This window comes from Staurois parvus, unplaced genomic scaffold (assembly GCF_062004578.1).
Source record: "Staurois parvus isolate SC_StPar_1 unplaced genomic scaffold, SC_StPar_1.0 ptg000147l, whole genome shotgun sequence".
NCBI classification, from domain to species: Eukaryota; Metazoa; Chordata; class Amphibia; order Anura; family Ranidae; genus Staurois; species Staurois parvus.
The window spans coordinates 3,296,774-3,316,218 of NW_028317943.1; the positions used below are offsets into that span (position 1 = coordinate 3,296,774).

Sequence of the window (19,445 nt, forward strand, 5' to 3'; positions counted from 1 at the left end):
AGAGTCTGTCAACTGCCCATTTACAAGAACACTATTTATTGGAAAAGCTTTTTAGTTATTTGGCAGGTTAATGCACAAACAAACCATTCCGGTCATCTTCTTGCTTTTTATTATTGATCGATCAGTATCTTGTAGTAATAATATTCGGCATGGGCGTACAAATACATGCTGTGCTGGAAAGCCTCTCTCCCATGTGATGTAAGAAGTGTTCATTGAGAGGCTGGCATCTTTTAAAATAAATATGGTTTTTAACATTAACAGCCCTGGCTTATTTAACATTCACAGCATCTACAAAATATTATTTGCCCATCATATTTTTGTAGTTTGTTCAGATAGCACATGCTGTGAGATTGATAAAATTTGATGCTTGGTAAAATGGGGAATAGAATTCATCACATTTTGTGTAAATAGGGCTTGTTACATAAATGTTGGCCTATTTATTCCAGCCATTAGCAATAATTTAATTTTCAGAATCTCTCTAGTTTTCAGGTACCTTGATAAACAGAGGAACTTGCTAAGAATCCTTTTTTTTTTTTTTTCGTTGGCCCAATTTAACATCCCTTATGTATCCATCACTGCTGTGGTAAAATGATACTTCTCAGCATGAATCACTAGTTAATAATTTATGATGCTCTCTCAAGGTTCTCTTCAAAAGAAATAAAAAGCGGGGACCTGGTCTATGGGGGAGGATCAAAAGGGTGCCATATTTATGCATGGAGAATGCTCATTGTCACACATGATTTGAAAAGTATGAAATATAACAAATTAGCCTAGACGACTAATCGTATTCAACAAGGAAGAAGGACTGGTTACATTAAAAGTATCATAGAAAATTGTCTTTTTGTTCAGATTTAAATAGTTGAATGTATCTATTAAATAAGAAATAGGTTTATTAAAACCAGTGACTGTTTGGCTGACATAAATACTTGAGAAAGCAATTATCTATTGTAGGCAGATCCCCTGTCTCATTTTCTTTGTAAATGACTGAGGAAACCTTATTGTTGACTATGGGAAACCACTCTGCTATTCTACTGATTCCCTGACCCCCTGTTTCTTTAACCACTTGAAAACCAGCATGTTAAACCCCCACCTATCCAGGCCATTTTTTCAGTTTCAGCATTGTGACACTTTGACAATAATTAATTCATCCAACACTGTACCCAAATACATTTTTTAATGTTTTAGAGATGGATGGTTTTGGTGGTTTCTGCAGTAGATTTTTGCAAATAAGTAATCTTTCTTCATAAATTTAGACTAAAATGTATTCTACTACATGTATTTGGCAAAAAAATGAATATTATGTAGTCTTTTAAAAGTTAGAGTTTAAAGGCTGTGGTATATATTTTTTAAATTTATCAACCCTGATGTTCTGATGGCCTATCTCATTTCTTGAGGCCTTGAAATGCTAGAACAGTACAAACTCCCCCAAAATGATCCATTTGTGTAAAGTTAACACTCCAGTGTAGTTAATAAGAAGCATGGTGAAGTTTTTTGGCAGTGTACTTTTTTTTTCCCCACAAACTTTTGGAAAATTAAATTAAATAATTTTTTTTTTTTTTCATTTCACATACGGTAGTTGTAATTTTACAAGTTGTTTCTGAGTCACGGCATAGGCATACTTACAATTCTACCTCAAAACATTCTTCTACTCCTCCCAAATATGGGGATACTGCCACATGTGTGAGACTTCTTCAAAGCTTAGATGCATAAATGGTGCATCTAATTTCCTGACCACCTATGACATGTCTTAACCACTTGCCATTCGCCTGCTGTTTATAAACAGCAGGACGGTGGCACTCCAAGGGCGGGTTGCCGTTCATAAACGGCACTCGCCATTTCTAGCTGTGCGTGCTCCCTGGGAGCGCGCAGCACCGCGATCCGGTGCCCGCTATGTCCTCCGGACACAGTGAAACACCGATCATCGGATGGGATCCCAATCATGTGATCACTGATTGGCCAATCAGTGATCACATGCAAAGTAGTAAGCAAGATGTCACTTGTGACATCATTGCTTACTACGTGTAAAATCTGTGAATGATCACAGAGGTCACATGGTACAAGGCTATTCACAACAGCCTTGTACCATGTGACAAGCTGTGATCAATCACAGCTCACTCAGTATTTCTCAATGGCTGCAAGAATGCAGACAGAGAGAAGGAGAAATGATTGCTTTTACATCCTATATGGGTGTAAAAGCAATCACTGTAAAAAAAAAAAAAAATCTTCATCACCCCCACAAGTAGTACAGTGTCACCATGGTGACACTGTACTGCTAGGGTGACAGTATGTAAAAAAAAAAAATAATATAAAAAATAAAATAAAAATGTAAAAAAATGTTTAAAAATTATAATTTGTGGTTATAAACTAATTTGGCTTATTTTTTTTTTACTAAAAAGATAACGGAATACATTTCGGCCAAGATTTATGATGAAAGATTATTTATTTGCAAAATTTTATAAGAAAAACACTTTTTTTCAAAATTTTTGGACTTTTCATTTACATAGCAAAAAAAAATTTAAATCCCAGCGGTGAATAAATACCACCAAAGTAAATCTTTATCTGTCTCAAAAAAATGGTAAAAAATTCATATGGGTACAGTTTTGCATGACCACGCAATTGTCATTCAAAGTGTGATAGCGCTGAAAGCTGAAAATTGCTGTGGAAAGGACGGGGGTAAAAGTGTCCGGACAGGAAGTGGTTAAGGCCTGAAGTGCTAGGACAGGAGAAACACCCACAAAATGATCACGTTTTGCAAAGTAGACCCTCCCAACATTTTGAATTAGAGGCAGGGTGAGTTTAGTTTAATAAGATATCATTAAGATATCCCATGAGTATGGGGATACCACATGTGTGAGACTTTTTCGATGTTTGGACTAATTTATTTACTTGACACTTTTTATCTTGTTTATCACAAAAACCAAGCAACATTGTATCATAAACAGTGTACTGTAATGCTCGCCTCTATACAAATGGCCATAGAATGTAGTTTAGTGCAGCATCACCTATAGCAGTCCTTATTCCAATAAGCCAAGCATTTCTGGCCTGATAGCTAAAAAGATTGGGAAATTTGAGTGGAGAGTGAAAAAGTTTTACTTTTGACTGCTGGTGATTGCTAGTGCTTTTATTTTTTTATTTTCTTCTTTGGTTCTTGCTAAAAGCTTTTACTTTTTTAAATCACTTTTTCTGTCACTTTTTTTCTTCCTTTCCTTGCCTTCCTTCAGTTTGCTAATTAAGGGGAGGGGTTAATTGGTCACAAGCGCTACAGGTACTCTATAATTTTCTGTAGAGCACACATTTGTGTCTGGCATTTTTTGCTGGCTGATAGCTAAACAGAGTGGGAAATTTGAGTGTCGAGTGAAAAAGATTTTTACTTTTGACTACTGGTGATTCCCGGTGCTTGTAGTTGTTTTATTTTATTATTTGGGTCTTGCTAAAAGCTTTTACTTTTTTAAATCACTTTTTAAATAGCATTTTTTTTTCTTCCTTTTCTTGCCTTCCTTCAGTCTGCTAATCAAGGGAAGGGGTTAATTGGTCACAGGTGCTACAGGTACTATATAACTTTCTGTAGAGCTCACTCAGAGCTTTTTCCTATTCCTCAGCTTGCCTGTATTTTGCTTGCTGGACCTTTGCTGATGTGGACATTTGATTAAGTAGAGTTAAAAAAAACGGAGTTGAAAACAGGAGATTATAACATGAGTCTACTAACCTGTAAGTGACGACTGATCTTTCCTATTAATATTGTAACTGGGATAGGAGTGCTAGCAGGGTTGAAGGTTTTGTGCAGTACACAGTGTGCCGCATGTATGCAACAATGGAGCAACAGCTCCAAGATGGATACAGCTGCGACAGATGGGAGCGGGTTGCCCTTCTGGAAACTCGCATTAGACATTTGGAACAGCAAGTTGCAACACTGGGCAGAGCCGACAAACTTGAAAGGAGTCTTCTGCTCTCTGAGCAGGTAGCTAATGGGATTGATGTGGAGGGTGGAGGGGCTAATCAGGATTATCAGATTATAGGAAGATGGGTTACTGTAATGAGTGGGAGTGGTAGGTGCTCACAGAAAAGGAAGGCTGACCCTTGGTTTGTGCACCCAAACAGATTTGCCATGTTGGGTGAAGATGTGGGGGTGGCAGCCCTGGATGTCACTGCTATCCCTAACAGCCAGGAGGACAGACCATCTGGAAGGGGTGGTGAGAGTAGTGCAGGAAGGTCTAGACAGTTGTTGGTAGTAGGGGATTCTATAAACCGAAGGAATGATATATGAATAATTTGTTGCCAGGATCGCCTCCACCAAATGGTTTGCTCTCTCCCTGGTGCCAGGGTTCAGGATGTGGTGGACTGGGTTAATAAATTACTGGGAGGGGATGGGCATGACACAGCTGTCTTGGTCCATGGTGGAACCGATGACAGAATACATGGAAGGTGGCGGCTCCTTAAGAATCAATTTAAAGAACTAGGCTGCAAGTTAAAGGGAAGGACCTCCAAGGTGATATTCTCTGAAATATTACCTGTGCCATGCGCAACTCAGGAAAGACAGGGGGAGATTAGAGAATTCAATGCATGGCTCGAGACCTGGTGTAAGAGGGAAGGATTTGGGTTTTAAGAGCACTGGGCTGACTTTTCATTGGGGTGCAACCTATATTCTAAAGATGGTTTGCACCTAAATGGAAGGGGGTCTGCTGTTCTGGGGAAGAGGTTCATAGGAAGGCTGGAGGAGTATTTAAACTAGGATTGGGGGGGGGGGGAGAATTAAATTATAATAGGGTAGACAGATCAGACAGGGGTCAGTACTTATTGGTGGGTTGAATGGGGAAAGATGGGGGGAGGGCTGCCAAGCAAAATAGGTGAGTTGGAAGCTTTGGTTTCATCAACAGAACTATAATTTAATTGGTATTGCTGAATCTTGACTTTATTCTTCACATGACTGGGCCATTAATATGCCTCGCTATGTTCTCTTTCGGAGAGACAGGGTAAATAGGAAAGGTGGTGGTGTCTGTCTCTATGTGAGAAGTGATCTCAGAGCGAGTGTGAACGAGGACCTAGTTAATGGAGAGTGTGATAAGGTTAAAGCATTATGAGTGGAACTGCACATGGGGGAGCGTACTACAAAGGTAATCATTGGAGTTTTCTATAGGCCTCTCAGTGTTAATGAGGAGGTGGAGACTCTGCTCCTTGCACAGATTAAAAGGGCTGGGACAGTGATAATAATGAGGGAATTTAACTACGCAGAAATTGACTGGCATAATGGCACTGCAGGAACAGTTAAAGGGCAAAAATGTTTAAACCTACTACAGGACAATTTTATGGTACAGTTATGGTACAGTTCATAGAGGCCCCAACTAGGAATGATGCTCTGCTGGACCTGGTAATCTCAAACCATGCAGAGCTTATTATGAATGTCCATTTAAAAGAACATTTGGGTAGCAGTGACCATAACATGATTTCATTTATTGTTCGCTGTAAACATTAAGCACATACGGGAAAAATAAAACTGCTCAACTTTGAGAGCTAATTTTCCAAGGCAGCTGAGAGCTGCTCTCCAAGACTTAAGACTGGGAGGGAATATTTGCATGAATGAAAACAACACAGAAATGGGAGTTCTTCAAAAAGACTGTACGTGACTGTATGTGAAATATATTCCCATGGGCAGCAAGTTTAGAAGGCTAAAAATCAAACCTATATGGTTTATGGCCAAAGTTCAAAAAGCTGTAGATAATAAGAGAAGAGCTTTTATTAAATATAAAAATGAAGGAACGCTATCATCGTTTACGTTTTACAAATAATACGAAAACGAATGACAGATTGCAAAAGATAGCAGGACCAACCCCCAAAAATTCTTCAAATATATTAATAGTAAAAAGGTCCGGTCTGAGCATGTAGGCCCTTTACAAAATAATCTAGAATGGGTGACTGGGGACAAAGAGAAGGCAACATTTAATTAAATACCTTCTTCATCTCTGTGTATACACACATAAGAGCATGGGGGAGCTTTTGTTCATAATGGGCATGGTATTGACACAGCTCCAGATGATCCACATTGCCTCACAAATGATATGATCCAAAAATATTGAGACAGAATAAAGGTGAATAAAGCACCTGGACCAGATGGCATACACCCATGGGTTCTTGAAGAATTGAACTCCATCATTTCAAAGGCATTGTTTATAATTTTTAGGGACTTTTTAATGACTGGCACAGTACCACTGGATTGGCGTAAGGCCAATGTGGTGCCAAGTAATTATAGATCTGTTAGTTTAACGGAATAACGTCCTTACAGGATGTTTCCATTATACAATCTGACCTCAATGCACTGTTGTTTAATTGGGCAACTATGTGGCTAATGAGCTTTAATGTTGATAAATGTAAGGTTATGCACTTGGGGGCTAAGAATATGCATGCATCATACATACTAGGGGGAGTACAACTGGAGGAATCAATGGTGGAGAAGGATCTGGGAGTTCTGGTAGATCAAGAGCTTAATAATGGAATGCAATTCCAAGCTGCGGTTTCTAAAGCGAGCAAAATCCTTTCTTGTATTAAAAAAGATATAGATTCCAGAGAGAGAGATATCATATTACGCCTGTGCAAATCATTAGTAAGACCGCATCTGGAATATGCAGTTCAGTTTTGGGCACCAATTCACAAAAAGAATATTGGGGAACTGGAGAAAGTACAGAGAAGGGCAATAAAACTGATAAGAGGCAAGGAGGAGCTCAGCTATGAGGAAAGATTAGAGGAACTGAATTTATTCTCTCTTGATCAACATGTATAAATACATCGGTGGTTCATATAGTGAACTCGGTGTAGAGCTATTCACCCTGAGGTCATCACAGAGGACAAGGGGGCACTCTACGTCTGGAGGAAAAGAAATATAATCATCAAACACAGAAAGGTTTCTTCACAGTAAGAGCTGTGAAAATGTGGAATAGATTCCCTCAAGAGTGGGTTCTGGCCAGCTCAGTGGATTGCTTTAAAAAAAGGCCTGGATTCTTTCTTGGATACACAGAATATAACTGGTTTGGTAAAGTTGATCCAGGGAATATCTGATTGCCTCTCGTGGGATCAAGAAGGAATATTTTCCTCTGCAGGGGCAAATTGGATCATGCATTCTGCGTTTTTGTTACTTCCTTTGGATCAATTGTGGGTGTAGGATTATTACTTTTTTTTTTTTATGGTTGAACTGGATGGACTTTTGTCTTTTTTCAGCCAGACTAACTATGTAACTGTGTTTTTTTAAACTTTGTCAATAAGCAAGCCTAGCCTGTTGGTATGTGACTGTCCCTATGAATGCTAAGTGCACTGGCCAGGAATTACAGGAGGGTGAACAAGAGTCCCTGTCATTCCAGGAGTGCAGTTGTCCACAGGGGATGGCTGAGACTGGTGTCTTGTCAGAATGTACTCAGTGGGATGTGCAGATAGGTCAGTTTAACTGCTTCCGTGCCACCCTGTAGCAGAAATACTGCTACAGGGTGGCACGGTTGCGCAAAATTGTGTGTGTGTGTGTGTGTGTGTGTGTATATATATGTGTGTGTGTGAGTTATTTTGCATTGACTGGTAGGGGGAGCGCACGCCCTATCCACGCTGCCATTGGCAGCCTCGTCTGTCGGTCACCCAGCCGGCACCCAGTGATCGCCGAGTATCGGGGGTGAGAGAGCTGTATGTAAATAATACAGATCTGTCCCGTCAGCTCATGCACACTGCTTTATATGGCTCTTACAGTGTAAAGCACACACACAGCACACTATAAAACAGCACACAGTTAACCCTTTGATCACCCCAGACGTTAACCCCTTTCTGCCCAGTGTTATTAGTACAGTGTCAGTGTTTGTTATTAGCACTGATCGCTGTATTAGTTTTACTGGGGATGTCAGTGACTGTTAGTTCTTCCCCAGTGTCAGAATGCCCGCCGCAGTCCCGCTTTAAGTCGCTGATCACTGTCATTACTAGTAAAAAAAAAAATATTTAAGTATGTATACCTCCATTTGTTAACACTATAACTTTCATTTCAACCAATTAATTTACACAAATTGGGATTTTTTTTTTTTTTTTTTTTTTTAGCAAATTTATGACAAAATATTATTTTTTTCAATTTTTTACTGGACTTTTTTAATCGCAAAAGTAAGTAAAAAATATAATTTTTGTTTTTTCAAAATTGTCTTTTTTTGTTCATAGTGCAAAAAATAAAAAAATACAGCGGCGATCAAATACCACCAAAAGAAAGCTCTATTTGTTGAAAAAAAAAAGGATGCAAATTTCATTTGGGTTGCAGTGTTGCATGACCGCGCAATTGTCAGTTAAATTAACGCAGCGCCGTTTTGCAAAAATGGCCTGGTCATGAAGGGGGGTAAGCACCCCCTTCCTGTCCAGGCCAATTTTCAGCTTTCAGTGCTATCACACTTTGACAATTGCACTGTCATGCAACACTGTACCCATATTAATTTTTTGCATTTTTTTTAAGACAGATAAAGCTTTATTTTGGTGGTATTTATTCACCACTGGGATTTTTATTTTTTTTTGCTATGTAAATTAAAAAGTCAAAAAATTTTGAAAAAAAGTGTTTTTCTTATAAAATTTTGCAAATAAATAGTATTTCATCATAAATCTTGGCCAACATTTATTCTGTTATATGTTTAGTAAAAAATAAATTACCCAAATTAGTTCATAACCAAAATTATAATTTTTAAACTTCTTTTTTTACATTTTTTTTTATATTATTTATTTATTTATTTTACATACTGTCACCCTAGCAGTACAGTGTCACCATGGTGACACTGTACTACTTGTGGGGGGTGATAAAGATTTTTTTTTTTTTTACACGTATTGCTTTTACACCCATAAAGGATGTAAAAGCAATCATTTAGTTTAGTGTAGTTCTGCTTTAACATATGATTGTGAAGCTCATCTTCTAAACCTTTAACCTTTTTGTTAAGACACAGTGTTCAAATCTAGTACAGGGGATGAGATATCTGTCTCCAGACAAGGTTAATTGTGGTAAACACCGCTTCCCAATTCTTCCCTATAACATAGAGGACTAAGTAGATTTTTTTTTTACTGCTGGAAGTCCCAGAAAAGAGGATCTAAAACGGTAAGCTGCAATTTGTAAATATTTTTATTTAAAACATGCTATGTGAATGGAGACCTGTAACAAATATAAAGTAGGTATTCTCCTAATTTGGCTGCAAAAGTGGAAATACACCTTTGCTATTACAGGCTTTTCCAAGAATAGGTCTAATTAAAATGAAAAAGGAAAAAGTGGGTATTTCAACAAATGCAATCAATTGTTATGGTACAGTCTGAGTTTCTAAAGTATTTCCTAATATTTTGTTACAGGATGGAGGATTGCTTATTAACAATCCATGTGCATTGGCTCTTCACGAATGTAAGTGTTTGTGGCCAGACGTGCCACTCCAATGTGTGATCTCTCTGGGCACAGGACGTTATGAAGGTGTGGGCAAGAGTACAACACACACAAGTCTGAAAGCCAAGCTGACCAATGTGATCAGCAGTGCCACCGATACAGAAGGTATATTCTCCGGTGATTTCTTTAATATTTTCATTGCCTTTTATATGCTCCGTTTCACATACCTGCAGCACAAGCTGCACAATTCTCACTGAAATTACTGTATGTTGAGAAACGTCATGTCTGTCGGTAAATATCTAAATTCAGTTTCTTTACTTTATTAATTATAACTGTGGTACAGTTTACTTTAAGAAAAGCAACCATATTTTCTTCTGTGATTGACCTTTGCATCACTGCCAAATTTAATTGAACATTCCACTTTTTTTTATTTTTATAGAACTTCTTCCTTTTGGTCACTATAAATCTTTCCTTCATATGCAACTGATGTCCCCTAGTCCTTTGTACAGTTCATGGAATAAAGAGTTAGTTTGCCAGGTGTCTATTGACCCGAGACATCTTTTTGCACCTCAGGTGGACCACCTCAAGCCGGCCATAGATGGACTGAATCTTGACAGGTTCAGCAGAGACCAGCCGAGATTCAGTCCATCTATGGGCAAGCTGGTTGTACTGAAATCTGTCTATTGATAGACTTCAGTACAACTGGATTGTCAGATTTTGGTGGCCAGCATTAGGAAGTTATCACATAAAATCATTAATGATTAGGTATCAGAAATAAGAGAAGGGGGAAGGAATATTTTTAAGAATAGTTAGACTTGGACTTCCATTTTGAAGACAGAATTCCCGATTTGGACATTTTGGGCTGGGAATCTTTCAAGTAAAACATGCCTTCTAAAGGTAACTCACTCATTTTGCTACGTTAACAGTTACAGTTTTAATAGCTCACCTCTGGCTGGGGAAAACCACATTTCACGAAACACAATCATTTTGACACGTTTGGGGTGGACACAGATACTAAGCTGCTCAACTATTAAGAATTCAATGTGTAGTTCACCTAGTGAATCATGTAGTGCCATTCGCCCAAACAACATTTTACAGCATTTGCCTGACATGCTACAGTCACAATTGTTCTATTTATCATAATAATGTAGCAGCTGGTTGTGACATATAACAGCTGTTGAATGACACAAGTACAGTAAGCTATTAAACCCCTTTTAAGCCGTCTATTGAAAGTGCAGGCTGGAGTGCTCCATTCAATGTGTGTTTTTTTACACCATTCCAGCACTAGGAGGGTTATTCCCTCTTAGATTGTAAGCTCCCAGGATCAGGCCCTCCTAAACCTCTTATATTGAACTGTATTGTTGCTGTATCGTCTCCCGTTTATATTGTAAAGCGCTGAGCAAACTGTTGGCACTATATAAATCCTGTATAATAATAATAATAATAATAATAATAATGGTCATTTAACAAAATGTAAAGCAACATTAAAACAGCGTGTGCCCTCCCTGAACTAACCTCCCTGGCACACCAGACATTTGGACTGGTATACCAATGGGAAGGGGGCAGCTTGCATACCTTTCAGCACAGGAGGGTGCTTTTAGAAGAATTACCCCATAAAAATAAGAGGCACCAGGCTCTTTTGCACTCCCTGAGACAAAAAGGAGCGTTTGTTGCCCTTTGCATTGAGGGCAGTTAGGTGGTCTCCCCTTCTCTGGTGAACTGGTCTTGGGGCCTATTGTATCCTTAACCAGTTCACACTGTGAGCGGGTATAAAATATAAATAATAAAAAAATACCAACACATCTGTTAAAAAAAAAAAATGTCTTAATGTAAATGTCATTAATATTTGCTTTTACCATTTCCAGCAACGTTGAAAAGTGTCCCACAACAAGTCTCCTTCAGTTCAGAGTTCCCAGAAGGGGCAATATAAGTCTTTCTTCCTTTTCAATCTCTGGATCAAGAAATTAGGGGGATCCCAATGGTGGCATGGTTTTATTGTCTAAATATGGACAAGTGCATTGTGCCCATATTTGGAATAGTACCAAATATGGGATGTGACATAACCTTCCAGCATCCCCTCCTGGGCATCAGGGATACTGAAGATCCCAGTACTTGTCAGCATCTGGGCTCTTGTGATTTGGGAGGGGAATGTTGCCCAAAGTATTTAGGGGTAAATGTTTGGTGAATTGACCATCAAGTATTTTATAAAACTACTTCTAAATGCATCAGGATGTGGGAGACCGTTATTTGAATATTTAGATACTTATCAGCTTTTTTATTATGGTCTTTGTAAAGTTTATCATCTAGATCAGTGGTGTCCAAACTGCTGCCCAGGGTCCGGATGTGACCCTTTGCTTACCTCTATCTGGCTCTTGGGGCATTATTCTTCCCTTTTGATACAGGGCACTATTCCACCCACTGATCCCAATGATGGGGCACTATTCCTCCCACTGATACCAATGATGGGGCACTATTCCTCCCACTGACACCAATGATGGGACAATATTCCTCCACTAATACCAATGATGGGGCACTATTCCTCCCACTGATACCAATGATGGGGCACTATTCCTCTTACTGATACCAATGATGGGGCACTATTCCTCCCACTGACACCAATGATGGAGCATTATTCCTCCCACTGACACCAATGATGGAGCACTATTCCTCCCACTGACACCAATGATGGAGCACTATTCCTCCCATGGACACCAATGATGGAGCACTATTCCTCCCACTGACACCAATGATGGGGCACTATTCCTCCCACTGACACCAATGATGGGGCACTATTCCTCCCACTGACACCAGTGATGGAGCACTATTCCTCCTACTGACACCAGTGATGGGGCACTATTCCCCCCCCCATTGATACCAATGATGGGGCACGATTTCTCTCACTGATACCAATGATGGAGCACCATTTCTCCCACTGATACCAATGATGGGGCACTATTCCTCCCACTGACACCGTGATGGAGCACTATTCCCCCCACTGATACCAATGATGGGGCACGATTCCTCTCACTGATACCATTGATGGAGCACTATTCCTTATACTGACACCAGTGATGGGGCTTTGTTTACATTTACTGATAACAAGACAATTTCTTCTTCTGCTGGCCACAGTCTTCCCCCATAAAAACTTAAGGACAGTAAACCGGCCCTTTGTTTAGAAAGTTTGAAGACTTCTGATCTAGATTTCACCTCTTCTTTAATGGCCTTGAGGTCATTGGTACGCTAACCCTGTTGAAATGAAGGCTGACTGCAACCATTAAAGTCCTGTCCTACTACATTGTGATTTGATTGGGAAGTATCTCTTTGTGGAAAAATGCACATAAATGTGAATAATATAGAAAAATTATCAATTTGCATTTCATGGTTCAATAATTGTGTATGTAACCTTGAAGCAATGAAATGTAATTTTTTTTGTACGCACATACAAATTTAGTGTTGCTACAATATGTTTATTACTCCTAAAAATCAATTAATATCAGTGTAGCAATCACATAGAAATATGTTGTGATTTGTGCAGTAGATCACTGACATTTAAATGATGTCATATAATGAACATGTTAATATCCAGGCATAGTTTTTATCAGTGGATTCCATTGTGACTGTCTCAGTGTTTCAGACTAACAATAAGAGTGATGTTGAAGCTATTTTTAATCTGCTGATGTTGTCCTGTCCTGCCGGCTCAGCATATTCAGAAGTTGAGTGGATTGCAGTTCTGAGCATGGCCAATATTTAATTCGTCTGAAACCTTACTCCAGTACGCATTGCAGAGCTGATTCAGGACTCTGCACTTTGACTTTTTTTCATGATATTGTCTGTGCTGTAAACAGCATAGCACCAGGGGACCATATAGATTCAATAAAGCACATATTTTATGCATTAAGTGCAAAGAGAAAAATAGTAATGATTAATGTTCTCTAATGTTCGTAATTCAGCATGGTCTGGGCTCAAAGTAGACTAAGCAAATGGCAAATGATGGGTGGAACGGTGAAGTCCAGGTGAAAGCTTGACCTGACAGAAAGAAAAGAGTCTAGCAAGTGCTTCAGGTCAGGCTAAGCAGTTATGGGTCAACAAAACCTTTAAATTATTAAAGTTAAAACGAGCACTTTTCAAATGTGTTCTTTGGGAGTGCAGTATGACTCACTTAAAGTGTAGATTAAAAAGCCTAAAAAAAAAAATCAGCACAAGGGACATTACTTACAATTGATGCTATATGTCCCTTGCGCAGCTGTCCACTCCTTTAGTAGATATCTTCTTCCTCTGATTACCATCCCAGTGGTTAATGGAGTTGGTGGAGCTGTGCTCATCAAGAGTGCCCAACTATGCTCGTTCCTTCTGCTCAGCTCCTCCATTCATAGAAGCCATACTACAGTTGCTAACAATAAAACACGATCTGTGAATGGAGGATGGGCGGATGATTGAAAGATCTGCTCCCTCCATTCATAGATCACGTAACTAATTAAAAATTATGTTGTGTGTTATTGCCATTAACCACTTAACCATCAGCAACATACCCGTACACAGCTAGAGCTGAAGTGGCTATAGCAGGATGATGCCTACAGCAACAGGCATCTTCCCAGTATCTTTTTTGTTTCATGTAAAAGCAATCCTATGGGCTAATTAGGCGCTGGATTTCTTTTACAGGTCTTCCACCATTGACTGACCACAGAGATGACCAAGGACTGGAGCATCCCAATCATCTCGTGATGAGGCGATACCGACCTGTTTAAGCATCGGACAAACCAATCTTGGTCTGATCTGATGCTTTTAATGGCAGAGGGGAGATCTGGGGTCTAATAGACACCAGGTCTCTCTGTTAAGAGTACCTGTCACTGGCCATACTATTACAAGAGATGTTGTTCATCCCTTGTTATAGCAATAAAGATATATATTTTTTTTTAAATTAAAGGGACAGTGTAAGAATAAAAAAAACTTATATTTAAAAATAAAATTAAACTTAAAAAAAAAAAAAAAAAATATATATATATATATATATATATATATATATATATATATATATATATATATATATATATATTGCCCCCTTCCCCCTGTGCTCACGCAAAGTAGAGTGCATACATAGGTCATGCACACACGTAAACAGTGTTTGCACTACACATGTGAGGTATTGCCCCAAACGTTATAGTGGGAGCAATAATTCTAGCACCAGACCTCCCGTGTAACTCTAAACTGGCAACCTGTAAAGGCTTATAAAGCGTCGCCTATTGAGATTCTTAAGAACTTGCTCCGTTCCATGAGCATGCACAATTTTAAAACATGACATGTTAGGTATCTATACACTCAGTATAAGATCATCTTTTATATTTTACCAAACAATTGAACATTATATTGTGTTGTTGTGCATTAAAATTCACTAAACTGTATTTTGTGTTTAATTGCTTTTGAATATCTGCTGCCTCGTATGCCTCTGCTTAAAAAAATATATAATGTTTGGGGTTCTAAGTAATTTTCTAGCAAACAAATGCTAATTTTCACATGTATGACAGAAATGTCAGATTTGGCCTGGGGCTGAAGTGGTTAATAAATAATTGGTCCTTATTTGGCTTTCTGTATTAACCAAACTGGAGCAATATGTTTTGTTGTTTGTAGTTTTCTTGTATTTTCTAAGTTATGGACATTAAATGATACGTGTAGGAACTATCGCTGATGATTTTGTTTTTGCATAAACACAGAGGTTCACAAAATGCTGGATGCCCTGCTGCCCCCAGACACCTACTTCCGTTTCAACCCAGTCATGAATGAAGACGTACCACTGGACGAAAACCGCAAAGAAAAGCTGAAACTACTACAGTCAGATGGCCAGCTATATCTAGAGCGCAATGAAGAGAAACTTAAAAAAGCTGCCAAGGTGCTGAAACAAGAAAGAACAACATTTCAGTATATTTGTGACTGGGTTAAATTAAAAACAGATATGTATGAAGGCCTACCACTCTTTTCTAAGCTCTAAATCTTCATCCATAACAAAGATGTTTGTCCCATGAGCTAGTTTCCAATCCATGTTAAACAGCACTGTCTGATAGGGGCTGAAATATATACCACATTATCAAGGTGCTGTTTACATAATCTCTGATAGCCAGAAGGTAAAGGGATCACTGAGCAGATTACTGTAATTACTGATTTCTAGATATCATTGGAAGGGAAGGACAGGATATAATTACTTCATTTAAAGCAGGTTTTCCATTGGTGGACACTATTTCAGAGAAAATAGATGTATATATTGTAAATACTGACTAGCTGACTTTTATTATATTTTTATTAATCCATTGGACTCATGCAGCTTAATACATGATTATTTATTTAAAACTCGTTATTGATTCCTTTATGTGTGTGTTGTGATTAATTATCAAGCAAAAGCACATTCTTGGAATTTCCGTCCTCACTTTTAGTACTCCTTTTCTAAGCCCAAAGTGGGGAGAGATGCATTGGGGACTCTATCCTAATGCAGACCTTTAATTTACTAAGAAATAATTATAAAATGTTGAACATCCATATTATGCAAACCATTTTTTTTACCCAAAATGTTGTGTAAAATGTAGCTTCATCTCCAGATCATTCCTTCTGTCAATCAGTTTGGATGAAGGCTTCTAGTCTACCTATCAGAAAGTTTCCACTAACTTACTTGAGTCTCCTGTAGTCTGCTTAGCAAAATAACTGGTGCTGATGTAAACCACTGGACATTGTAATGCTTTCTTTGCATACCCTTGCATATTTTCTTGTATTTTTATGTGTGCAGGCTCAGACTGTTTTTAAAACCTTTTGCATGCTGATGTTTCAAGATAACATGTGGAAGCACATGAACATACTTTGTGAGAGTGTTATCTACATTTGATCTTCGCTTCTTGGATGACAGCATTGACCTGAGGTATCTGCAGGAACATGATAACTCTTCATTTTCTCCCCCCCCCCCCCCCAAAAAAAAAAAAAAACTGTATCCAGTACTGCAGACAGATTAGCTAAAGATGAAATCTCAGTAGTTGATGTGGGATACAGATCTTGATGCATTGTATTTTTGCCTTTTAAAGGAGAACTTCACCCAAAAGGGGAAGTGTCACTTGTCTGTTTCCTCCACATTTATAAAGTTCAGCGCGCTTTGCACATGCGTGGTAGGAAACCAGCTGTGGAGCCGCAAAGCTTCATTGCTGGTTTCCCTTACTTAAGATGCTGACCCCTGCACCCGAAGCCAATTGAAGAACCAGCTCGGGTGAGGACATTGTTGGATCCCTGGACAGGTAAGTGTCCTTATATTAAAAGTCAGCAGCTTCAGGAGGATTCATAGGGTGTACAACAGCAAGTTTATATTGTTTTACCTTGTAAATAATAAACTTTCAACTTCGTATGTATTAAATTTTGTAAACATTGAGCTGCAAAGGTTCAACTTAAAGTGGTTCTAAAGCCTAAACATTTTTACCTTAATGCATTCCCTGCCTTAAGGTAAAAAATGTTTAGGTAGTTGTATCCCCCCTCACCTCCTCTTACACATTCCTGAGCCCTCACTCAATCAAGTGTTGTGGCCAGCCCTGCTCTCAAGGCAATTGGCTCCAGCTGCTGTCATCAAATCCTGTGATAAAGGCACAGGTGGGGGGGTGGGGTTGCGGGGCTGAGCTATGGACACAGGCAGCGCAACTCTGGTTTGAGCTCACAGGTGTGTCACCAAAAGAAGTGACTTCCTATGGTAGCACACCAAGAAGAGAAGGAGCCAGGAGCACCGGTGGGTGACCCCAGAAGAGGATAGGGGCTTACACAGAGCAGGTAAGTATAACATTTGTTAGTGAATAAAATTAAAGAAAAAAAACAAATAACTTTACAATCCGTTTTAATGCACCCATAAATTTCACACTACTCTATTTACTGTATGTATGGGATGGAATATTTTTTGCCAGGTAGTGCTGTGCTTGCACCTTTAATGTAAAATTCCAGGATAAACCTAACTAATCTTAAAAATACTCCATCTCTCTCCTAATATCTATGCTGACTAACTTGTATAAGAAAGATCTGCACACTTTCCTATATTCAAATACATGTAAGTAGGTGCTACTATCTCCCAATGTTATGATGTGGCTTTATCACCAGTGCTCTGGCAGAGGCAGCTTGATTCCCCATCCACACAATCCATCTAAGCAAAGAAAAGCCGGAATTCTGGTGTACACTCTGCAATCTTGTGTTTATTGGTGGGTAACAGATAGCAACCACAGATGTCAATGTGTTTCAGCCAAACTGGCCTTATTCACGAATAAGGCCAGATTTGCTGAAACGCATTGACATTTGTGGCTGTCATCTATTACCTGCCAGTAGACACAAGAATACAGAGTGTACACCGAAGTTCCGGCTTTTCTTTGCTTATACGCTTCCCTATATTCCCTGTGTAAGCCAGTAGCAACTGCAGAACAGAAGAGGGAATGCTGACAAGAGATGGGCCATAAAAAGCGTACGGGTGATATCACCACTGGGAGGTCCCAGCCATTGTCAAGTGATTTTTCCTTTCCCCTGCAGCCGGCACTGGCTGGCACGAGAGATCACATGACCGAACTGGAGGGGCCTGAAAATAGGTAAACATACAGATCTTTCTTACACAGGTTAGTCCAAATAGGTGTTAGGAAGGAGGAAGTTTTTTTTTATTAGTTGGCTTTATCTTTAAGTACTGAAATGATTAAGCTATTGAAGTGCCCTTTTGGTTTTTTTTTTTTGTTAACAAAATTGTTGGTAATAACATATTTTTTGGATGAATTTTACAATCTCTCCATGTGCTAGAGAAACAAATATTCCTGTATTTCACTGCCCAACTATATAGTTTTATTAATCTAGACTATTGTACTGTCTAAAATTAAAATTATATTTTTATGCCCTATATATCCTTGGTTTGATAAATAGTCCAAAGACTGGGACTCTTAACATAAATGCATGGTGTTCTTCCCAAGATAATGATTAAGGGTGTTGAATATGTACATTAATATCCTTTCCTGGAAACTAGCCTGCCTAATTTTCTGCTATAACTTTTAATATGTATTTTGATAAATACTTGTTCCTCTGTAAAGCAACTCAGTGGACACACCACAGCTTCGCAATGTACAGGTATTGTCAGTAATTATAGATCGCACAAGTTAAGTACACCTGCCAGCCATAAATATAAAAATCCTGTTTAAGAGCAGAGGGTACTATGCATGTTTACCATCCACTGAGGAATTCTAATTGGACAATGGGGTGGTGGTTGAGTGTGGCTTCACCAGGGAACTTTAGCCAAGCAGTTAGGAATGTCAACCCCTTAGTCACAAAGAAAAAACCATGTCAGAGGAGATTTTCAGAGAATAAAGAATGTACTTGGCTAATAAAGGTAATCTTATTTAAGTTTTAAAAGGCTGATAGATTTGCTTTAAAAGCCCAACTCCAGACTCAAATCCCACCCAATAGGTGCCAGCCCTGCACTGTAAAAAATAAAAATCGGTGTACCTTTTTAACAGCTGTCCATTGATGTCATAGGTACTATCCTTCTTCTTCTTCCTTTTTTTAATCTAATAATTATATGTAATATTAGAAAAAAAAATGCATCTGCGTTACTGAGCGAGACAAATATTTTCTATTCATAGAAGTGATTTCGTTTTTGGCTGCCAGGAGCAGTAAACACTTCATTTCAGACCCAACTGTTAGACTAAAGTCCAGACAGATATAGGACACTAATTAATGCAGCTCTTTGACAATTAATACATCATTACATTATTTTTGTAATACAAGCAGTGTTAGTATTTGGATCAGCTTCTTGCAGTCTACTGTACAGTCTATACAGCAGAGCTCAGAGAGGGGAGAAAGAAGCAGCCCGAGAAGCCAATCGGGTATGTTCCACTGGAAGGCACATGCTTATGGTAAGAAAGGGCAGAGAGATGAGCCAATCCGTTTTCTACTCCTTTTGCTGTCCAGTCACAGGATAGAACTAAAGAGGGCAAATAAAAGTTAAACCGTGGCAGAAAACATCAGGTCCCCTGTCCTGCTTGACAGGTCTGTGCTGTGGGGCAGAGCTCTATAAATGTCAGGACCATATAGACAGAAATATAATTAATGT

General features: G+C 38.8%; 1 protein-coding gene across 2 annotated transcripts in view; it reads left to right on the plus strand.

Annotated features, from left to right (window-relative positions):
• The window catches only part of PNPLA8 (patatin like domain 8, phospholipase A2), an 80,998-nt gene extending 63,414 nt beyond the window's left edge, over nucleotides 1-17,584 (plus strand). For both annotated transcript variants that reach the window (XM_089673967.1, XM_089673966.1), the window contains exons 9-10: nucleotides 9,331-9,523; nucleotides 15,067-17,584. In XM_089673967.1, coding sequence (XP_089530093.1) covers nucleotides 9,331-9,523; nucleotides 15,067-15,341 — 468 coding nt within the window. In that variant the 3' untranslated portion in view covers nucleotides 15,342-17,584. The remainder of the gene's footprint in view (nucleotides 1-9,330; nucleotides 9,524-15,066) is intronic.
• Nucleotides 17,585-19,445: the final 1,861 nt, after the last annotated feature.